Source organism: Dreissena polymorpha, chromosome 2 (assembly GCF_020536995.1).
Source record: "Dreissena polymorpha isolate Duluth1 chromosome 2, UMN_Dpol_1.0, whole genome shotgun sequence".
In the NCBI taxonomy this organism is placed as follows: Eukaryota; Metazoa; Mollusca; class Bivalvia; order Myida; family Dreissenidae; genus Dreissena; species Dreissena polymorpha.
In genome coordinates this window covers 120,126,565-120,151,286 of record NC_068356.1, presented here as the reverse complement: position 1 = coordinate 120,151,286, position 24,722 = coordinate 120,126,565, and the positions used below count along the sequence as shown (strand labels likewise).

The window sequence follows — 24,722 nt, the reverse complement described above, 5'->3', positions numbered from 1 at the left end:
ACAGTGAGGTACATAGTGTCATGTGTGAGGCACATAGTGTAGTGTCATGTGTGAGGCACATAGTGTCATGTGTGAGGCACATAGTGTACAGTGAGGCATTTAGTGTCATGTGTGAGGCACATAGTGTAGTGTCATGTGTGAGGCACATAGTGTACAGTGAGGCACATAGTGTACAGTGAGGCACATAGTTTACAGTGAGGAACATAGTGTCATGTGTGAGGCACATAGTATACAGTGAGGCACATAGTGTTCAGTGAGGCACATAGTGTACAAGTGAGGCACATAGTGTACAGTGTGGCACATAGTGTACAGTGAGGCACATAGTGTACAGTGAGGCACATAGTGTACAGTGAGGCACATAGTGTACAGTGAGGCACAAAGTATCATGTGTGAGGCAAATAGTGTAGTGTCATGGTGAGGCACATAGTGTAGTGTCATGTGTGAGGCACATAGTGTACAGTGAGGCATATAGTGTCATGTGTGAGGCACATAGTGTACATCGGTTTATGTGTGAGGCACATAGTCTTCATCGGTTTATGTGTGAGGCACATAGTGTCATGTGTGAGGCACATAGTGTCATGTGTGAGACACATAGTGAAGTGAGGCACATAGTGTCATGTGTAAGGCACATAGTGTCATGTGTGAGACACATAGTGTCATGTGTGAGGCACATAGTGTCATGTGTGAGGCACATAGTGTCATGTGTGAGACACATAGTGTCATGTGTGAGGCACATAGTGTCATGTGTGAGGCACAAAGTGTCATGTGTGAGGCACATAGTGTCATGTGTGAGGCACAAGTGTCATGTGTGAGGCACATAGTGTAGTGAGGCACATAGTGTCATGTGTGAGGCACAGTGTACATCGGTTTATGTCTCATGCGAAATTCCCAGTAGGTTATGGCGGAGCAGGAGATAGAACCTGCGATCCCTACATTCTGTTGCTAGTATGTTTCCAATTGATCACGGATAAATCCAATATCCATAATTAACTTACTTATACCCATATCTATATAAATTCCAGTAAATTTAATAGTCAAGCTTATTGCATGTCTATACATGCCTAATATATCTAGGCGACATACCATTGTATGATAAACATGTGAATCATTTTCACTGCTCTTATTTAGTGATAACGAATTTTACGAACAACGACTTTGATTTGTGTTATAATACAATTTATGATGAGTTGGGTTGTACGCCGCCTTCATCGAAAGCCAGACAATACTGTCATAATCTATGCAAATTACACACATGATATTTTCTGATCCGAAAGGTAAGTGGCATGCACGCTAAATTGTACCCGTTTAAATACTTTCAAGATCTGACACGGAGCACTGACAACAATAAACTCACAAATTAGTTTTTTTACTTGGTTAGTCTATCTGAGTACACACACATACGGTAATTATGTCCCAAAACAAATATCCGCGTATCATGCTTATCCTACGATAGCATTGTCGGGACTGATGATCAAATTCAGCGCGTTCATTAGAGGGTATTGTCCCTGTTCGCAAGTTCCGTGGAAGTCATCCAGATCTATAGCCCAAACCATGGCACCCGCTAGACCCTCCGCCCGAAGGTACTGAGCCTTAAAGAAAGATAAAGATTACGTGTGTTAAATTTGAAGTAAAAGTAATGGCATTTTCAGGTAGGGAAAAGCAAACGTGCTTACTTTTTCAGGAGATATTATGGATGCGCCTTAAGTAATGTCGGATGTAGATTTCGAAACGTTTCGGGCTGTATAAGTAATGATGCACAAACACATTATTTGGATATGTAAATTACTTTTAGTGGTGAAAATATAGAAATCAATTTCCAGATTAGTTGTCTGCTATTGATTACTATGACTCTAGTTTGTGGTTGGAATACGCGCATGTAATTTTGTTCACGATAAACACTGTTAAACTGTTCGGATGGCAATCACATAGTTGTTTGAAAACATATTGTAAATGAGTTGTTAGACAACTGAGATACGGACACACTGGATTTAAATGATATTTTCAGGGGACATTAGGACTTTTTGTTTTGAAAAAAATATGATACCTTTTCGCGAATGCTGGCCCTGTCCTCGTACCCGACCCATAGGTTGTTATGGACAAAGTAGGGAACGCGCTCGTTTGATAGCGTAGTCGGGGTTATCTGGTGCTCTTTTATCATCTGGCACACCTGTAATTATCATGGTCTGCAGATGGGTCATGCTCTCTCGTTAGGTTTATGAGTATTAATTATGTCAAGGACCTACACATGCAAATACTTTGAGATGAACGGCCTTTTCATGTGCAATTATGATTTATCTGATATTAAACTTGACAAAACGGTCCTGTTTTTTTCATATTTCCCTTTATATCTTAATGCCAGTAATACAATTGCAGTTTTTCACACAGCAACAGCAACATTATCAGCTGAGTTCCATACACCATTAAATATTTTGCCCCTAAAACCAAGAACACGTTAGTATGGTGGGGCCTCGGGCGGATCAGTTAACAGTTTGTTGGTAACTAGTTCCAGCTCGTGCGGTTTCTGCAGCGCAAAATCCAACTTTACGTCTTATTAACAGCACTGCACACTGCTTGGATGGCTGTCATTCTGTTGAAGCCAGTGTCTACAAGGGCAGTGAACATCACCCGGAGTAGCAGGAAATCCTCTTCACTCGACTTTTACGGGGAGCAGCCGGGTACTACAATCCTTCTCGCGACATTCTTCCATCAGCTCTGTATACCTCAAAGCATTTATTTCCCTCACGTTGAACTTTTAATTCTACCACACTGATTTTCTTTGCATGGGGTGACGAAAAAAAACAATGTGTGGGCGCAGGTTTGTTGGGACGATATCAAGAGATTAGCGGTGCTGCCTTTTAAGAGCAAAACATTTACATATGTTTTTTATTGTTACCTGATAGTAAGGCATGTCGTGACCTTCACTGCTGGGTGCACCCACGGTGTTGTTGTTGGGGTCAACCAGGGTAAAGGATCGCCCGTAGAGCGGCAACCCCATTAGCAGCTTACTCTTAGGCGCCCCTTCTGACACCCACAACTTAACAAAGCGATCCTATAAGCAGAGAAGTAAAGCCTATAATTCACACAGCATTGGAATGTAACATCTGTGTTTGATGGATTAAAGTAAAATGTGTTTTTAGACATAATATTTGTCAGGAAACTTTAATAAATTATATATATTACGTTTTCTTTATATTCAGCTGCGAAAGAAGTCAATTAACTACATCAATATCATGCAGTGCTACATATTGGGTATTGGTCTGTATCAACCGTATGTCCAACCATTGCATCCACTATAACATTATATTTCCTGAGAGTGTAATAGGATGAAATGTATATTGCAACTTTATTTGCACTATCTCAAATTGACATAGAGAGCCAACCTAGCGCCTATCAATCTTACGTTTACAAATAACACTTATATTTAATCATTCAACCCCATCACACATTAACCATAACTTATCAGCCTTTTTACCTCTTGCCCGTAACCGAAACCTAACATATAAACATTCACTCTCACAATAACTCTTACCTCTTACCATAACAACCTTATCATTGCCTTAAGCCTTCAACCCATTACCCTCTTAACCTATAACCCTGCGAATCACCAACCAACATCCACGAAGAGATTTGACTGCTTCCGGGCATTTTGATTCCCTTTTATTGTTGTTAACCAGAGAATGATGATGGACTCAAATATTAAATGTATTCTAATATTTATGGTGTATGTAAGTTACGATCTATTCGTGTTGAAATTTTAACAGCAACGCATATACAAAAGTCCAATTATGTAAGAAAAAGCACTGATTTTCATAGAAACTATTATAAGCCATAAATCATTCCAGATCTTTTGTGACTTAACTTGTGAATACAGTGCCTACGTTTTACATGCAGAGCAAGTAACCGCAGCGAGAAGCTAGCTTACCACGCTTAAGTCGAAGTCGCTGTAGAGGGCGCTGTGGACGTTGACGGTGTTCTCCCACTCGCCGTGAAAGTCGTACATCATCAGGTTAATCAGGTCGGAATACCTGAGGTTCAGGAGGCAATATTTCTTGGCTGATCACCAATTTACAATGGAATAATAGAAACGCCATCTCGTTTTCCACATATGCAATATTTTTGTTTTGTATTTTGTATAACAGTTATTGACATCTTCACAAATAAGCTGTGATTATAAATGAACTATGCGTGTGACGTACTAAATATTAACATTTTCACAACAAAACATACTCCAATGAAAATAAAATTACATATACAATGTAAAGATCAATCTAAACAGCTAGTTACTGAAATAAAGGAAGATATTTGAGAGAAAAAAGGGACAAATCAAGGGATGTAAGACCTAGAGCTAAGAACATAATAAAGTAACGAACATTGATAAGAAAACAAAATATATTTATATTGTAATGCGATACAGTATACCTGGCGAAATAAATAATTAATAAAAATCACTGGAATATAAGCAACATTTTTTTAAACAAATAGTCAAACATGTGTGTATGTTTAAACTAACAAACAGTATGATGATTGTAGATGCATTTAGTTCTTATTATGACCCCCCTCGAAAAAAACTTGACTACATATCAGCTTATGGCGTCCTTAAAGACATATATTATTTTACATATTTTTCAATGTGGTTTCAGAAAAAAAGATCTCTAATCTTACTTTGGTGATGCCGTCCTATTATTATTATATCATATCTTTCAAATATAATTTCACGTCACGTTGGTGGATGACGGCGTTTTGTGATATCTAACTGTGATTTTCCTGTCGCATTGTCGGATGACGTCATTGTGTGATATCTTACTGTGCTATTCCCGTCACATTGTAGGCTGTCGTAACGAGGTCCTCGGTGACTCCCACTGCACATGTAAGAAGGAGTCGTTCTCGACCTTTCTGCACTTCCGGATCGCTTTCGAATGCCTCACGCACGGTCTAATATTGCATTAGCTGACATTGTAATACCATGGTATGGTTTTACAGTACCTTATAAAAGGTACATCTAAACACTATATGTTTATTTAACAATGTTTGTAATACAAGACCTTCCCCTAATCATGTTTCAATATTAGTCTGAAATATTATCCATTCATCGAACTTTAGTGTAGAGTTGCTCAACAATTATGAAGCAGAGTATGATTTATTGTTTGAGTATATGTGAAATGTAATTTATCCTCAAACAATATATAGAGATGGGTTTGAGCTACGCCTTTACATACAAACTTCTCCGGTCAGTCTGTATTCCCACACATCCCATACCTTGAGTAGTTGGACAAAACGTTGCTTCTCTTCAGGTTTTCCGCCTCTATATTCAACACCAGGGTATTCCCAGTCAAGGTCAAGGCCATCGAAGTTATGTGTTCGCAAGAACCTGTAAAACCACGGCATCTCTTTAAACCATAAAACGGTGTTTTTTGTGTTATTTTACAACATGCTAAAATTATATGGTGTTTTCACGATCTAATAACTAGGCAATATCAGGGTGCAGGGTCAACGGAGTTCACAGGGGTTTACATAAGGGCCGGACATAATGTAAACACATCGGTAAGAACTTTATTTTTGCATATAACTTTAATGCACTAGTTAAAATTCGTAAGTAATTTAAAAAAAGTTATTTGAAGAAAAGCACCACATACCGGTGTGTTTACATCCATTAACGTTCAATAGTAAACCACACTAAGTCACGTGATGTACGATGATTATTGGCGATTAACGAATTATAAAAGAAACTTTACACTTTGAAATGCAATCAGAAATAAATATTTGGTTAAACCACGAACATACATGTTTTTTTTATAAAAAAATCAATTGCTAACGAAACAAGTATTACTTCTGCGTAAACGTCTATCGTAGTTTATAATGCCAAAAAAAATAAATAAATAAATACACAAATAAAAGCGCTATTATGTGTGTGCAGAAATACTAGGGGCTTGGTACTTTGAAGACGACACATGCTGTGACTGTACGTTCTGTTCCACAACAACACGTTTACAAAGGTTGGAATTAAAATAACAGCATTTTATGGAATACCGTTAGTGCCATCGTGGTTAGACATTAAAATCCAGAGGGCGACAATACGATAGTGCGATAGAACAATGGCGACAATGCGATAGTACGATGGCGACAATGCAGCATATCGTACTGTAGCCATCGTATAATCGCATTGTTGCCATCGTACTATCGCATTGTCGCAATCGTATTGGCGCACTTTTGTCATCAAACTATCGCACTATCGCATTGTCGCCATCGTACTATCGCACTGTCGCCATCGTATTGTCGCACTGTCGTAATCGTATTATCGCACTATCGTATTGTCGCCATCGTACTATTACACTGTCGCCATCGTATTGTCGCACTGTCGCCATCGTACTATCGCATTGTAACCATCGTACTATCGCGTTGTCGCACTGTCGCAATCGTACTATCGCATTGTCGCCATCGTACTATCGCGTTGTCGCCATCGTACTATCGCATTGTCGCCCTCTGGATTTTAATGTGTAACCACGATGGCCCTAACGGCATTCCGTAGCATTTTGTTTGCATAATAAACGTCCTTGCAATTAGGGACGTAAGGTATATTCAGAAATTCAAATTGAATAGACTTTCGATTACAGCTTTTATTGAAAACGAGACATTGATTAACTTGTATTAAGAATAAGTAATGTTACTAACTACAGCAATTATTGCAAATTGGTGCGTCGATAACTTCACATGTGCTTGCTTACGTTACGGCGTTTCCAGCAAACTGGTTCATCAAGTCCTGCGAGGATACAAGCTTGATGAAGGCTTCAGTTCCCATGGCCCAACCTCCCACCGAAGCGATGGTTTTCAGACTCCTATTCCTCTTCTTGAGGTTGTTGAACTGTGTCATACTGGTAAGAGAAGATCAATACTCGTTTCAACAAATATAGATCTGGAGCCCAGAGCGGATTATATGCTGCTCGACCACTCTTTATAATGCCTTTCAACATTTTTTCTATGTGCAAATTGTTCTATTAAATTTGAAAAGAACATGTTATCAGCAACATTGAGGCTTATTATTTTAAATAATACTTTTGAAAGATAAAGATAGAATACATTAGCACGTTATACTTACATGAGTTCTATCAAATATATTTTTTTTAACGGACTTGAAAACATACTATCAAAACTTAAATAGATTAAAGTAACTGCTCACAATTGGTCTATCTTTGTAATACAACTATTTGAGCTGCGCATGTGATTTTTCTTGAATGTTTCTCTATTATAAATCAATACCTAGTATATATAAGGGTATTGTTTCATCAGTGTACTTGAAAATCATCAAACATCATACATGATTTCCACAGTGTCCACAAACGAACATTTCACGGTCTTCTTTGATAGTGGTCGCATCAAATGTTTACTAAGACAGTGCCTGCAGTCGATCCCGCGTTTCACTTTACATGAGTGAATATTAAATTATGAAAACAAGGTTTTGGCAATACTAAACGCAATACAAGAGTCCCTTAGTTGGTTTGAAACCGATGAAAATGAAAAATGAAACCCCTTATCTATGCGCTTGCCATGTGTTATACACAAATCCAATGTCCATTTTGCACGACATTATTAAGATTTGTTAATATAATTTTTCAGACGATTAATCGCTGGTGAAAAATGTTTTCCTCATTACTTTCACATTTATAATAATGTGTTTACTTAGTTTAATGATAATATCTGAAACCCTTTCTTTAAATTATTTCATTAAATTCTGTATTTATCAGAACTCAACTGACATTTCGAGTTCTTTGGTTTCATTTGTGTATGTGCAGACAAACGGGGTCTGTAGAGGAAGGAACTGACAGACAGAAAAAAGACAATCATAATAGTAAAATGTGCATGATATATTTCATGATACTAGTAATATCTTAGTCAATGTTGAGTAATTGCACCCGTTTAATTATGACGTTAATAAGATTGACCTGACGTTCGACTTGCTGCGAAACCGAAACGTTTTGCTAGATTTAACTTGGTCATTTATAAGTACAGCTCGTTTTGTCCAAGAATACACGCGGAACTCTTTAACAAAATGCAGGGTTTTATTATATGATATGTACTTTTCTTATAATTTTAGTTTTTGAGTAATAACATGTTACGTTTTTTTTCTCTAGTTTTACTAATATTGACCCGACCTTTGGCTTCGGCTAACAAATAGGGGTCAGACACAATCCTCAAATAAGTTTCATAAGTTTTCCATGTTGTATCTAATTTTCTTTGGAATTATTGAGAAATCGCTGGATGACATTGGCTATATTATATAATAAGAAACATTTCATACAGGGTCTCTGGATGCGGTGGGTCCGGTGTTGGTATAATCCTGGTGGCAGTATCGTCCAGGTCCAGAAAGGAATAGGACAGGTGCGAGCACAGAGAGGGGTTGATGTCTCCAGGGCGGAGTGCGTTCGGGGCGTGACGATTGGACGCCCACGATCCGTAGTAGCAAAAACGGTAAAATTCTGGAGGCAACCGTAAGTGTTATTATGATGAAAATACTACAGCATTAGTTACTTAAAGCGAGAAAGACCGTAATGAGTTATTGAAGCTACAAAGCAATTTTCATATCCCTTATAGTAAATACAAATACAAAAAACTGATTAGAATCTTATCTTAATTGCCTATTACAGGGAAGTATCTTTGATATAAAGATGTATATGCGGAATCTAAAAAATATTACTATTTGGTGAATGATTTTTGAACTGTATATATGGACTAAACGATCAGAGTACATCGATAAGGGTATTTAGCTTTTTTTGCTTATTTTCCAACTGCTTATGGTGTAAATAAACAAATGCTATTCAGTAAGTATAGTAAGTTGTGCCTCAAGGACCAATAGTTACATAATAAATCGTAATAAATATTAAAATAAACAATATCTTGTATATGTTGATTTTTTTCTTAAATTGAGATGTATTTTATTCTTAAAAACGTTTTAGTTTTCATCCATGGAATAAATTTTTAATCACAAAAGGACGTCAGGCCCAAGAATGAAAAGATAAGAGTATAAATTGTAGAATAAAGTCTACATAAACTTAGTTAACAGTATCGATATAGTGTATGAAAAAACAAAAAACAAAAATCGGCACTGTAGGATTTGAATTTATGTAACGATATTAAAGAAAATATGCCATGCTGACTCACTGAAAACAAATGCAGTTAATCTTTATTGCAAACAGATACTTTACAACAATTTATATTTAAATATTTATCAAAATCATAGACGATGTGTACACTTCACGTCTTAACCACTTTTGCTTTTATACACATATGAATATTCAAATGGCAAATTTGAATTAAAAAGGACCTTTGTTGTAAAGGTTTTCATTTTTTTTAATTTCGATGCTATGATTTTGAAGTTTATGTACACTTCAGTGTTCTGTGTCTACTACTGAACTTAGTTTGAGGTTTGATATGCCTTAAAAAGGTTTACTATTTCAAGTGGTGACACGTGTATTCATTTTCCTGATTTGTCTTGGCTAATGAAAGTATAAATAAATAAATTAATTAATAAATAAATATATATATTCATAATATATATATGAATACTCACGTGTTTGCAAATTTGATTTGATGATAGAATCTGTTTCAATACATATAACCGTTTTTGTTCGAGATACATTTTATTATTGAGTTATAAGTAATATTTTCGTTTGAAACTGTTGACTGAATATACTATTATTTGATACAGGCGGCATTTTATTCTTCTTATTACTGGACTCCAACAGGTTTAATTTTACAACTGTTTTATTTTGCTTAAATGCATACTTATAGCTGGCGTTATTTTTATGTAGAAGTTTTTTGTTTTTATAATAACTATTTTGGTAAACAAAACACCAGTTGTTTCTTTCTAAAAGTATGTTTGTGTTATGTTTATGTAGTATATTGTGTGAACGGTTTAAGAAAAAGGGAAAATTTAAGAAAACATAACTACTATTGTTTAAGCAAATAGAACTTTATAGAAAATGTTACTTATTAAACAAATATAATTAATATAAATAAATACCTGTTAAAACGCAAGGTAACACCAATAGAATACAGCCAATGAGTCTAATAACGCCCATTTTTGAATGTGTGGTTTTAGCTATCTTCGTTGTGTGAAGGTGACCATTTCGGAACATTATGCTATCATTTAAAGATACTCCACACTTGCAATAAAAGTTGTAGTAAGGTTGTCATGGCACAATTTGGACATCTCAAGTCAAACAAACTATGTACAATCTCACAACTGGGTCACTTATTATTGTAATAATTAATTGTGATTTGATAGATGCTTATTTGTGTCGCGTTCTGAGAAAAGTGGGCTTAATGCATGTGTGTACAGTGTAGTCCCAGATTAGCCTGTGTAGTCCGCACAGGCTAATCAGGGACGACACTTTCCGCTTTTATGGTATTTTTAGTTTCAAGGAAGTCCCTCCTTACCGAAAATCAAGTTTAGGCGGAATGTGTCGTCCCTGATAAGCCTGTGTGGACTGCACAGACTGATCTGGGATAACACTTTACGCACATGCATTAAGCCCAGTTTTCTCAGAACAAGGCTCATTTGTATTCAAAATCAAATCGTTCATTTCAATTGTTCATACGTATTCTTTTCTGGAATGCCAATGCACACCGTGCTGTGGGATAAATAAATTTGTACACTATACACTTTGAATATTATCAGTTTATAATTATGTTCTGTTCGCCGTTCGCAAGATATCTTGCTGGCATTCTTATCTAATGAGAACTAGTGTTGACCTTATTTTTAGAACCCTCCTTAACTTCAATGTATGTTGGTTTAAATGATTTAATAATAGTCAATAAATGTGAAATCTAAATACAACGTTTTAATGTCATTAAACAAGCTTGACACTGAAAAGCTATTTAGTAGATCATACTTAATAATGAATTGTAACGACTGTGGCTGTGTTTCCAAGTTCCTTTATATTATTGTACATGCTTTTAAGTCGGCAAAAAAACATTATTATACAATATAGTTCAAAGGATCAACGAAAGGGATTCAATCTGATCCGCAGTACCATGGCGCTAAGACTGTACACTACACTATAAGCACATATAAAATCATACTCAAGATATTTGCAGTATTTCCGATGATTCGGCTCGTTGTTTACATACCCGATTCAATCGATTGATATTTTAAGCTCATAAAACATGGTAACAAGTTAACAAATTGTATTTAATAATCAATGTTTTCAAGTTTCTGAACTTTCAATAGTCAAGTTGTTCGACGAATAATTAATACAAATAAAATAGAAGTCTGTATTTGTTGCTTGCATCACAACGCTTGACTTTGTCGGATTATATTAACATGCAGTGTTATATTTAAGTATTCGGTCGAGTTATAAATAATTAATACATATAATGTGTACTTAGCATTCAAAGAAGGAAAATAATAATGACAACTTAGATGTTTCGTTGGTATATATGAGAAGAAAACAATGGGAGTTATGAAACTATAATGTTGATGAGGTCTGGATATAAGCCCTCTTTAATAGCCCTCTTATGTGTTAATACAAACGCATTTAGTAGGGTAAAAATCCTTATTCCAAGAAGTTTTATTTTCACAGGGGAAATAACTGTAAATATTAGTTCCTCTTTTGAATTCTCAAGACGTGCATCTTTATAATAACGTACTCATCACGTTATTAAATCAATAAAAGTAAGTGTGAATACCGGAGGGCTTTAATATTTCGAAATTAACAAATGTTTATAAATGCTCTTTTTAATATGAAAAATTGTCGTATAGTATACTGTTCAACTTAATAAGATCTTCAAATACGGATTCAAAATAATATTCATTTAAGCCAGATAATATTGTCGACAATTCGATTGTTTAACGAACTGACGTAACGCGATTTTGCAATCGTGATATATCGATGTTCTCCTGAATTCCCTTTAAGATAGATCTCGTGTCTATTGTGGAGCCAAATTGGTCTGATGCACCCATCGTGTGATCCGCCTGTGTTTAGGCCTGATGCACCCATCGTGTGATCCGCCTGTGTTTTGGCCTGATGCAGCCATCGTGTGATCCGCCTGTGTTATAGTTCTTCATACGACTCGCGTTGTGCTGTCACAAAACTGTATGTCAATACTTTGCTTAAGAGCACGTGCAATATTTTTATGAGCATTCCGACCAATATTCAAATTTACTTAATGTTCAAACATTATTTCAAGGCATAATAATCTGAAATTACAAATGATTTTATTGTGTTTATAAACATGGACCAAACCAAATAATTTAAAGTGAAGCTGGATTATATACATTTAGCGATCTAAAAATAAATATGTGTTCATAACTCATACCTTATTCAACTCATGACTCGATTACAACGACACTGTCAGTGAGAAACTCCAGTTCATAAACAATTGAGTGTAACAAATCTAGATAAAACAGACTTATTTCAGTTTCATACAGCCATTATGTATGATATTCATGAACTGAAATAAAAGGAATAATAATTGATTTTCATCAAACGGACTGTGACAATTTTATACCCAGCTTGTGTGCTTTTGTTTAACAAACCTACAAGAAACATTAAGATTTCCATAAATGACTTTACAAATTTTCACATGTATGTCTTATAATGTATATCGTGTTGATCAAAGATCAATCAATGTTGGTTAATTGATCTCTATTTTTTATTTATGCGTTGAACATAGCAATCAAAAATTACTAACACGATACAATTATGATAGCAAAAATAACTATCACAAGAGTATTTCAATAGTAAGAAACTATAAATATTTATAATTGCAATAATTTTATTCACGTGCTCCATAATCAAATATTGGTATTTTACTGCATCATACTCAATCCAAATGTAATCGATGTAAAAATAGTTACTTTAGTTAAATGTCAATCATCTACTGAAAAGTGCATCTTAATTAACACAATTAATGTATTCATTAATACAGAATTAGTTAAAATGATAAACTGAATATTTTTTCCGTATTTAAAGAATGGGTTTGAATAAGGGAGTGGAAACGGCGAAATACTTTTTTTTATATAAACTAAGAGCAATTACTCTGGAGTGCCCAGTGCGAACATGCTGGAAGTATTGCCTCCATTTTATGTCAACAAACCTTTTAAGAATGTAAGGTGCAGATTCGATGAAAACTGTACAAGTTGCAGAGCGGGAACGGGTTCGCATTAATCTTTTAACCAAGGGAAATAACTCTGAAGTGACTGATGCGAAGTGGCTGGTTATCGAACTAAGCCTCCATATTATGACAACACACATTACAAGAAAGTGTGTAGAACATTCGTTGAAAACTGTATCTGTAGCAGAGCGAAAACACAATGATGTGTCACATGCCATCCATCCGTCCACCCGCGCATACGCCCATCCGCCCTATCGTCAAGGGTGTTCCCACAAAACGTTCCGTCACACGATAGGCGCATAACAAGATCGCGAAGGCGTAGTGGATATGGTGTCCACGTAGCGATCAGAAGGTCCCGGATTTTTACCGGTTAAATGCATTCGAGAATGCCTCAATAATCCATAAACGTTTGACGCAATCGAGCTTAAATTGATAAGTTCAAAGAAATAATTATATTTGATAAACATGTTATTAAAATAAGCATTCTTCACAATTTAAACATTGTATACAATATTTATTTTTCCTGTATCCAAGTGCCTTTACACAGTTGGCTTTTAGTGAAGTATTTCAAACGCATCATATAATATGAAACATTTGTATGCTTATATTCGATGTGAATAGATCACTTTCTACAACAATGACTTCGCCCATGAGAGACTTGATAACAATCGTGTCAAAACTTTCTTACAGCTTAAATCGGCTTGTTTCGCTATTTAGTAATGCAACAATAAATGGAATTCGAAGGTTATATTCGATGTGAATGAAGCACTTTCTGGATCTCGACAGCTTGACAAGGCAAAACAGGCATACTGATGATACTGATATTTTTAGTTATCAATTTAAGTCACATTTTGCTTTATACATTTTGTTCGAGCATTTTGCGACTTATTGAAAGGCTATGATACCCGAAATCAACATGTCATATGGGATTTGCATATCACCAAGCTGTCCTGAAATACAACATTGATTACAAACTCTTTACTCAAATTACTGGTTTGTATGAATTCTTTCTTCTTTCTTTTTCAGTAGTTGCTATCATTATAGTCCAAATAATTAGACGTAATTTACCGTTTATTCCATGTGTATCGACCTCATATTTATAGGAGTAGATATTTATTATGTTAAAGGGGCCTTTTCACAGATTTTGGCATGTTTTGAAGTTAGTCATTAAATGCTTTATATTGATAAATGTAAACATTGGATCTTAAAAGCTCCAGTTAAAAATCCAGAATAAAATTCTAAAAAAAGTAGCCCGCAGCAGGGCTCGAACCAGTGACCCCCTTAGTCCTGGAGTAAAAACGCATTAGCCTGCTCGATTATTCTGCCAAGTATAAATGATTGACGTATTTTATACCTAATATAAGCAATCTTCTTAGTTTCACAAAATTAAACAACAACAACAACATAATTCTCCAAATTATTCAATTGTTTCGCGTTGCAACGCTTTATAATTTTTCAAATCGTTAAAAGATGCATAATAATGGCTATATTAGACCATGGTAAGTGTTCAGTAATACTGTTTCCTAAAAATAACATGACTAAAACGAAAATTTGCGAATCCGATACAACTTTTTTCAATTTTGTCAATTTACCAAAACGTGGAAGATCCCTTTAAAGTTAAATGAAATGTATCCCAGTAAAAGAGACATTAAGGCGATTGTGGCCAGTTTAGATCCAGATCAGCCTGCAGTTGCTTGAAAGTTGTTTGCTTAAGAGCGGTTTTCTGACAATGACAAATAGTTTAATTGTATACTGATTAGACTGCCCTTTTCCTGTGACCTGGCTAATTAAATTCAGAAGCCTGGTAACAGTTTAACGATAATGTAACCAATGTGTCAGACCAGGGCCTGGATTTTGAAATCTACGACATGCATGGTCAGAAGATGTAATTTAAGATTATACATTTTTTCAAACACATACAAATGTGAACATGTATCTGTAACTAATGTAGATGTTATAAATAGTAAAATGCACTAAGTCAGAAGGCATTTGACTTCGGCTGGTGCCTTGGCACACCAGGTGTTTCGTTTGCAATAGTTTGATGAACTCACTACTTGGATTTGAAGTTACATTATTAACAGTATATCAAACTGTATAGTGTATTATTATGCCCCATTTCGATGAAGAGAGGGTATATTGTTTTGCACATGTCGGTCTGTATGTCCGTATGTCCGTCCACCAGATGGTTTCCGGATGATAACTCAAGAATGCTTAGGCCTAGGATCATGAAACTTCATAGGTACATTGATCATGACTCGCAGATGACCCCTATTGATTTTGAGATCACTAGATTAAAAGGGCAAGGTCACGGTGACCCGAAATAGTAAAATGGTTTCCGGATGATAACTCAAGAACGCTTATGCATAGGATCATAAAACTTCATAGCTTCATTGATCATGACTCGCAGATGACCACTATTGATTTTCAGGTCACTAGGTCAAAGGTCATGGTCACAGTGACCCGAAATAGGAAAATGGTTTCCAGATGATAACTCAAGAACGCTTATGCCTAGGATCATGAAACTTCATAGATACATTGATCATGACTCGCAGATGACCCCTAATGATTTTCAGGTCACTATGTCAAAGGTCAAGGTCACGGTGACCCGAAATAGTAAAATGGTTTCCGGATGATAACTCAAGAACGCGTATGCCTAGAATCATGAAACGTCATAGGTACATTGATCAAGACTCGCAGATGACCCCTATTGATTTTCAGGTCACTTGGTCAAAGGTCAAGGTCACAGTGCCAAAAACGTATTCACACAATGACTGCCACTACAACTGACAGCCCATTTGGGGGACATTCATGTTTAACAAACAGCCCTTGTTTCAAAAATGTCTTCTTGTAATATACTTATATAGTTATATTGATATTTACAAAATTGATGCATATGAATGATAGACTTTACTGAAATCATTTAAATGATACTGAAATAATGACAGTGAATTAAAACTGATAATTATTTAATATATTTTGCTTGATACAATCATGTACATCTATATCAAATGAGATCATACTGTAACTTCAGTGATGAATTTCAGTGAATTATATTAAATCCAAAATATAAGTAACTCCTATATCTCTCCCGCAGTGCGCACACCTAATCATCCTGCTGTGCACCTATCCAGATCCAGATAACAAATATGATACGTAATTATATGGATGATTTTCCCTCTGTTGTATCAATGTATTGTTTTACTTCTTTAATCAGCGTGTTTAAATATATACAAACATAGCTCCAGGGTGAGTGCTTCAGGCAATGAATATTTCATATCCTGATCTATTTTTCTAATGGATATTTTAACTAGTTCCTACATTCAATACAGTCAAATATATGTTAAGTAGTATCTGTACACATTGGTAGATTAAATTTGTACATCAAATATTATTTTTTAGTGTTAAAAAGATATAGTTCAAATGTTCATACTAGATTAATTTAGAACCTTAGTCATGTCACGGAGATCTAGAGTCCGTGGTCATGTGGTAATTAAACATTTTTAAATATAACCACTTTTATATGGAGTCCTGACCAGATCTCAAATGCATATCCCTTTTCTCTGTCACCCTGGTCATCTCCTATCAAAATGGCAAATTATATGCAGAACAGTTCATTATACACAATGGTTGAATGAAAAAATTGACATCCTTTTCACATGGCAATTTCACTTTGACAGTCATGGAAAAAGAGCCTGCACAACACAGATCAAAAATACTTTTTATTTGTGGATCATCCCATATCTTGAAACTCTATGTGCATAAATATCTCAAGTCTTCATGAAATCAGGACAAAAAATGTTTTTAAGTCCTTAATTGACCTGGCCATAGTAATCAGATTATTATAAGCTCAATTAGTTTATTTATATCATATGCTTTGCGTATTGTAAACATACACACAATATTGCAGGTACATGATAGCAATAAATAATAACATAGCCATCGATACTATAAAGGTCAATTGCAAAGCCTATGAGAAAAATTTGAATACGTTGAGTGTAATCGCACAACGTGCTCATGGTTAGCTTTTGTGATCGCTTTATGGCCGTCGTGAGCCGTCAACATTTGCTTTTTTAACTCTGTGGATGCCACGTTTATATTCCAATCTTCATAAAATTTGGCCAGAATATAAGTCTCAATAATATCTTGGATCAGTTCGAAAATGGTTACAATTGGTTGAAAAACATGGCTGCCAGGGGGTGGGGCATTTTTCCTTATATTGCTATAGTAAAACCTTGTTAACACTCGAGAGGCCACATTTATTTTCCGATCTTCATGAATTTTGGTCACACTATTTGTCTCAATAATATCTTGTTATCTCAGGTGAACGACTTTGGGCCTTTCAGGCCCTCTTGTTTGTTCATCTTACCATTTGAAGAAAAAATATCATTGCACAGATATCTTTTACTTTTTGAATGTGTTATGCTGCATTGCTTATTTGGCTTGTTCGGGGTATATTGTTTAGCACATGTCGGTCAGTCCGTTTCCGGATGATAACTCCAGAACGCTTAGGCCTAGGATCATGAAACTTCATAGGTACATTGATCATGACTGGCAGATGAACCCTATTGATTTTCAGGTCACTAGATAAAAGGGTAAGGTAACAGTGACAAGAATGCTTAGGCCTAGGATCATGAAACTACATAGGTACATTGATAATGACTGGCATATGACCCCTATTGATGTTCAGGTCATTAGGTCAAAGGTCAAGGTCACAGTGAGTCAAAACAGTTTAATGATTTCCGGATGATATCTCAAGAATGCTTACGTCTAGGATCACGAAACTTCATAGGTACATTGATCATGACTGGCAGATTACCCCTATTGATTTTTAGGTCACTAGGTCAAAGGTCAAGGTCAAAGTGACTCAAAACAGTAAAATGGTATCCGGATGATAACTCAAAAATGCTTCCGCCTAGGATCATGAAACTTCATAGGTACATTGATCATGACTGGTATATAACCCTTATAAATTTTCAGGTCACTTGGTCAAAGGTCAAGGTCAAAGTGACGCATAACAGTAAAAAGGTTTCCTGATGATAACTCAAGAATAGTTAGGCCTAGGATCATTAAACTTTATAGGTAAATTGATCATGACTGGCAGATGATCCATATTGATTTTCAGGTCACTAGGTCAAAGGTCAAGGTCACAGTGACAAAAAATGTATTCACACAATGGCTACCACTAGAACTGACAGCCCATATGGGGGCATGCATGTTTTACAAACAACCCTTGTTTGTCTTATGTTGGTATATGTTCATCTCGGTCAATTCTAGGTTAAATTTGAAAGTAGGTCATATGTGGTCCAACCTAGGTCAACAGACCAAATCACAGAAAAGGTTAGTAAACACTCCAGAGGTCACATTTTCTTCCAGATCTTCATGAAAATTGGACAGAATGTTATCTCGATGAAATAAAGTTTCAGTTTGAAAGTTGGTAGTTTGTCAAATATTAGGTCATTAGGTCAAATTATAGAAAACTGCCTTTACCTTTCTACAGGTCACATTATCTTCCTGATTTTCATGAAAATTGCTTACAATTATCATCTTAATCAAATCAAAAGCTGAATTTGCAAGTTGGTCATGTGCATGCTAAAGCTAGTTTACAACTTAGTCAAATCATACACAAGTGTTTGACACTATAGAAGGAGTTTTGGGTGAGCGATACAGGGCTATCTTGTTTTAGAACATCCTGTAGTAAAAAAGGGAAGGTATTGTATTTGTTTCAAAAGTAACATTTTATTTTTATTGGAAGTTATTGAGCACTTATTTGATGTCATAGTTTGGGTTATTTTGCTCACTTGTTATGATGTGACAAGGTGAGCTTTTGTTATCACTCTTCGGCTGTTGTATTTTATCCGAAGTTTATTGTGAACACATAAGATATCATTTTACAATGTTTAAATTTGGGTGTCACCTTTTTGCCAGATTCTTATGAAACTAGTCACCTCTATGTCATTTTGGGTTTCATATTCTATCAAAAACTATGACAAATATAAGAAAAGTCTGTTAATACTTTAGTGGTCACATTCTCTCTCTGATCCACTTGTAAATTGGCTAGAACATTATTTTAAATGATTTCAAAGTCAAACTTGAAAGAAGCATATTCAAAAGTTAGGTCACAATGTCTAGTCTCAGGTCACGTTCCAAAGTGGGTCATGTGCTTCCAAGCATTTGATCAATAACTAAAATCATTAAAATCTATGTTAACACCTACATTTTTTACCTGATCTTCATGGCAGTTGATCAGAATGTTCAAATTAATAAAAGTTGGAACTCGGTAACAAGGCTCAACTAGATCGGTTAGACGCAAATAGTTTGTTCATACTCACAATGCCATATTTTTTTCTTGATCTTTATGAAAAATTAGTTAAGTTCACTAGGAAATAATCAGTTTCAGATGAGCCACATTGTGCTGTTAAAGCTATCTATGTATAGTATAAATTGTTACAAAACATTGTTTATCAATAAAAATAACTGAAAAAAATGGCTTGCTCAAAGTTGTAGTCTTGGATGATATATTCCTCAACCTAATATCTACGACAATCTTTTGAGAAGAAAAACATAATTTGACTATTATTATACTCCAACATATTGTGATTGGGGGCTAGCACAGGAATTCTCAATTAAGTTCCTCGAAAAATAATGGGTTAGCATATTGTTGCTGTTTTATCCATTGGTTGTCTGGACCATTACTCCCAAATGAATTGTAAGTTCAAATATGAGACTTTTAGGTAAATAAATCTCATTGAAGGGGGAGTGCAGTGTCCAAGAACGAAAACTATTGCACCACAACCATTAACTATTGACCTGCGGATAAATGACAAGCAATAACAATTACACAATTGCGGTGATGTGGATTAACTTAAATGGATGCCTATTTATTTTATGCTTTCCAGTGATTTATACAGAAACTATGTGACTTGTCAGTGTAATCATGGACATTTGAGCAAGGAGCACATTCACAAGCCATGTACACTACACAGTCGTCAGACAGTGAACATTTTTTTTTGGCAATTAATTTTAAAGAAAAATGATGATGTTGCAGTCAAGGGAATCTACATTATGCCCATATTTGACCTTTGACCTGTTAAGGGTATGGGTGACCATGTTCTGTGAACTAGGAACATGCGTCTTTCACATGACAAACTGTGTCCTAATGGTGCACATTTGTGTAAACTTAGTATGGCTTTGCACATCAAATGTAAAAGTTACAGTCACAGCAATTTGTATTATGCCTTAATATAATTTTTTACCTGTAAGTGAGACCTTGACCCTTTTGCAAGGAACACCAGTATAACATGCTATACAGTAATACAGGATTGGCACTTTTATTTTACAACCCAAAAATATTGACATCTTTATTTGTTTACTGCCCTTTGCATCACACACAATATTTCTTTAATGGTTAATTATATTTAAATATTACTCAACAATGTGTTCAAAAATTACAAAAAAAAAGCTATTTCTACCGACTACCATGATTTTTCCCATGGTTCAATGAAATATGAAATACAAACAGTATCACAGGGCTGGTTTTCCTTCAATTGTTTGGGCTGTTGTAATGCATAGTTTCCAAAAATGAATGCAAATGGCCCCATTCAGTAAACAAAAGGTCTGTACAATCTGTTTCTGCCACCGTATTGCCCCCATACACAGATAGGTAAACTAAAGCCCTGTACCATTACACTACATGTAACTTACCGACTGTTTCTGCCACTGTACAGCCTGCAGTCCCCCAATAAACCCCAAAAGCGCAGGCTGCTGGTTACACGAGGTGGCGTCGTACACAATACCTACTGGCCCCATCTCACATCCAAGGCACGTTGTAGGACCCCCATTGCTCACAACCTCACCAGAGCAGCCAGCTGTTCGCCAGAATGCCTGCATCAGAGTTTTTTGTTTGGTTTACTTTATTTCAATACATTCAACAGTACTTCATTGATATTCAGGCATTCAGTTTTCATACTTTTCCTTTAAAAGCTGGTTTACCAGTAATATCTGCAAATACTCATACTAGACAATAAAGAATTCCTACAAAAATCAGAGTTGGGGAGGGGAAAGCCGCGCATATTATTTCATGACCAAGCCCATACAAAGGATATGGCATGAACTGAACAAGCTCTATACAAACTAAGACAGAAGGCCTTTCAGCGTGCGGAAAAGGTCTGATGTTTAGTTTGTTTAATTTGTTTGAAGAAACAGCTCATCATAACAATTATCACATCTTTTCCTGGCAAAGCCTGGCTAATCTTAGTAGTTTACCAGAAGAACAAAGAGCACACATATAACTATGGAGACAAACCATGTAAAATGGTACTTGTAATCAATGAATCAATAACTCAATAAGAAATTCAACATTTTCTTGAATAAATGAGCTAACTTCACATACAATAAAATTACTTTAAACGAAGAATTAATCACTAATTGCGATTATTGCAATTATTTATACCATAATGCATTTTTAAAAATGGAGATTACACAATGAAAATAGCTAAAAGGAAGTGATGATATACACATACTTGTGAGAAAGTGATGATAAATTTGATAATATTTGAAGGTGGCATTCTCTTAGTAATTTCCCTTGTGTCAACTGGCAAGATGGGGTGGATATCAACCTTGCCTAAAGTAGAAATAAGTTCTTTTGTAAAAGCAAGAAATCTTATCGAATAAAAAATAATAATTTATTATCACATTACCCATAACTTGAAAAAAACAAACAAAGATGTCCCTGCTTTATGTCACTGGAACAAAAAGCAATTGCTTTGAGACAGACAGAATGTAAACAGTTCCCTCAGCATGCATGTTACAGTCGTTGTTACTGTTGATTCACCACTGATTTTTTTCCTTCTTATAGGGTACCCGTAAAAGGTACTTTCCCAATTGAAAAAAAACTACAATAATTTCCATTTCTGACAAAAATTTCCAAACCAAGAAAATATTCGTAAATTCTGTTCCAAAAGTGCATTATCTGCATGTTTACAAATAAATTGAGCACCGAAACTGAACATCTCCAGCCAAAATTCAAGTGAATGAATATTCTTTATAAGATTTATACAAAGCAATTAAAAAGACCCAATATTCCCAGTCTGAAGATTTCACGACGGGAATTTTCCTTTTCAGGGTTTTTAGCGTGAATTTTTCCCAAATGGTATGGTAATGGTACTTTCCCCAATTGGAGAAAATGTCTGCTCACCTAAAGCATATGTCACAAATGTGACATTACCTTAAGGAAAAGCAACATAGTTGGTGCACACAACATGTTATCTTGAGATGATGAAAAATTTTCCCAAATAAAAACAGAAAATAAAAGAGAGCTAAAATAAACTAAAGCTTTATCACAGACATGACAAATACCCCCACATGCCACATTGACACAGAATATTTTGCATGTTGTCTTCACAAAAAACAGCGGACACCATGCTCAATGTTTAAAACGCACTAAGTGACCCCGTGACCAAGTTTTTGACCTGGCATGGCCAATCTTGGCCTAGACATCATCTAGATACAACTTCTGACCAAGTTTGGTGAAGCTTGGATGAAAACTACTTGAATTAAAGAGCAGACACCATGCTCAATGTTAAAAACGCACTAAGTGACCCCGTGACCTAGTTTTTTACCCGGCATTACCCATATTTCGAACTTGACCTAGACATCATCTAGATACAACATCTGACCAAGTTTGGTGAAGATCTGATGAAAACAACTTGAATTAGAGAGCGGACACTTAATACAGACCGACCGACCGACAGACAGACAAGCTCACTCCTATATACCCCCCTAAACTTCGTTTGTGGGGGTATAAATATGAGCAGAAAAAATACGTCGTATTTATGTTAACACTCATGAAATTTTACTGCGCACTTCCTCCAATGCGAGTAAATATGTCAATAGTTGTGTAAAAATAATATATTCACATTCAGTATCTTGAAATATTTGTTTTAACAGCAATTTGGATACCAGTATACAATTATTAAATTTTCAATTGAGAAATTTAATTGTTTTTAACCAATTTTTTTGTTTAAATATTTTTCTATAGAATACTGCGAGAGTATTGTGATTTGTAAGTGTTCATTGTTCAGTGTTGTGTTATTTATTTTGCATTTTATTTTTCCAATTATCTAAATGTCAATAAACTTGAGTCAATGAAATGATGTTTCGGTGCTATGAATCTCAATCTGGTACTGCAAGTTTTTGACCGAACGTCCTGTAGACTTTAAATACTTTTGGGAATGTATGTTTTACATGCCTTTTTGCTTTACATGTTCTGTTTCAATGCTCATTTTAATTGTTAACTTACAGATAATGCGCTTTGAGAAAAAATTGACGCAACTTTATTCCTTTTGGGAATTTTGCAGACGTCAAAAAGGAATTTTATTCTTCAATTGGGAAAGTGCCTTTACAAAGAAAGAGAACAAGAAACCGTCGGAGACGGGTGATGCTCCCATAAGTTTTTTTTGTCACAATATTGCACTATATATTCAGATAAAAGGAAACGTCTTGAGGGGCATAACATAGGACAAAATAACACCATGCATGGTTTAACAACTTAAAAATTTCAAAGGGCCATAACTCTCTAAATTAATCATCTAACCAGAACCCACTAATAACATGCACATCTCCTCAAAGTAGTTGAGCTTCCCATAAAGCTTCATTGTATTCCAGTCAGTAGTTGGGCAGAAATAGCCCGGACAAGAATTGCACTATATGTACAGTTTATAGAAAATTTCAAAGGGCCATAACTCTGTGAAAAATCATCCAACTAGAACCAGCTGATAATAGTCACATCTCCTATTGGTAGTGAAGCTTCCCATAAAGTCTCATTGAATTCCCGTAATAAGTTGCTGAGAAATAGCTCGGACAAGAATTGCACTATATGTACAATGGAAAATTTCAAAGGGCCATAACTGTGTGAAAAATCATCCGACAAAAACCAGCTGATAATATGCACATCTCTTGGTAGTGAAGCTTCCCATAAAGTTTCATTCAATTCCCGAAATAAGTTGCTGAGAAATAGCTCCGACAAGAATTGAACTATATGTACAGTGGAAAATTTCAAAGGGCCATAATTATAACTCTGTGAAAAATCCTCCGACCAGAACAGGCTGATAATATGCACATCTCCTCTTGGTAGTGAAGCTTCCCATAAAGTTTCATTGAATTCCGGTCATTAGTTGCTGTGAAATAGCCCGAACAAGAATTGCACTATATGTACAGTTAATGGAAAATTTCAAAGGGCCATAACTCTGTGAAAAATTATCCGACCAGAACACGCTGATAATATGCACATCTCCTCTTGGTAGTGAAGCTTCCCATAAAGTTTCATTGAATTCTGGTCATTAGTTACTGAGAAATAGCCCGGACAATAATTGTGCACGGACGGACGGACGGACAGACGAAGCGGCGACTATATGCTCCCCCCCCCAAATTTTTTGGGGCAGCATAAAAATGTGACATATTCTTCCATTGCAAACAATGTAATTGTACTTAACAACAAGAGCTGTCACCATAGGATGACTAATGCCCCCTATAAACGCTTGATAGAAGTTATGAGCTTTTTTCAAAACCTAAACGCAGATTTGAAACCTAAACACGGACCCTAAGTTCAAGGTCAA

General features: G+C 35.5%; 1 protein-coding gene across 1 annotated transcript; it reads right to left on the bottom strand.

The window, feature by feature from the left end:
- Positions 1–1,350: 1,350 nt before the first annotated feature.
- LOC127868747 (chitotriosidase-1-like) lies at positions 1,351–10,181 on the bottom strand. Its single transcript, XM_052410772.1, has 9 exons — positions 10,016–10,181; positions 8,294–8,471; positions 6,723–6,869; positions 5,257–5,368; positions 4,805–4,932; positions 3,923–4,025; positions 2,894–3,049; positions 2,045–2,167; positions 1,351–1,589 (listed from the first exon to the last, which is right to left on the bottom strand). The coding sequence occupies exons 1-9, from the start codon at positions 10,128–10,130 to the stop codon at positions 1,440–1,442; spliced, it is 1,212 nt and encodes a 403-aa protein (XP_052266732.1). The 5' UTR covers positions 10,131–10,181; the 3' UTR covers positions 1,351–1,439.
- Positions 10,182–24,722: the final 14,541 nt, after the last annotated feature.

Bases quoted from the DNA above. Each gene is read 5' to 3' on its own strand.
- LOC127868747 (XM_052410772.1), bottom strand. From the start codon at position 10,130: ATGTTCCGAAATGGTCACCTTCACACAACGAAGATAGCTAAAACCACA. The intron at 6,870-8,293 runs GTATGAAATGTT...TTCTCTTACCAG, and splicing joins CCACCGCATCCAGAGACCCT to TATGACACAGTTCAACAACC. The intron at 1,590-2,044 runs GTATCATATTTT...TCTTTCTTTAAG, and splicing joins GGGCCAGCATTCGCGAAAAG to GCTCAGTACCTTCGGGCGGA.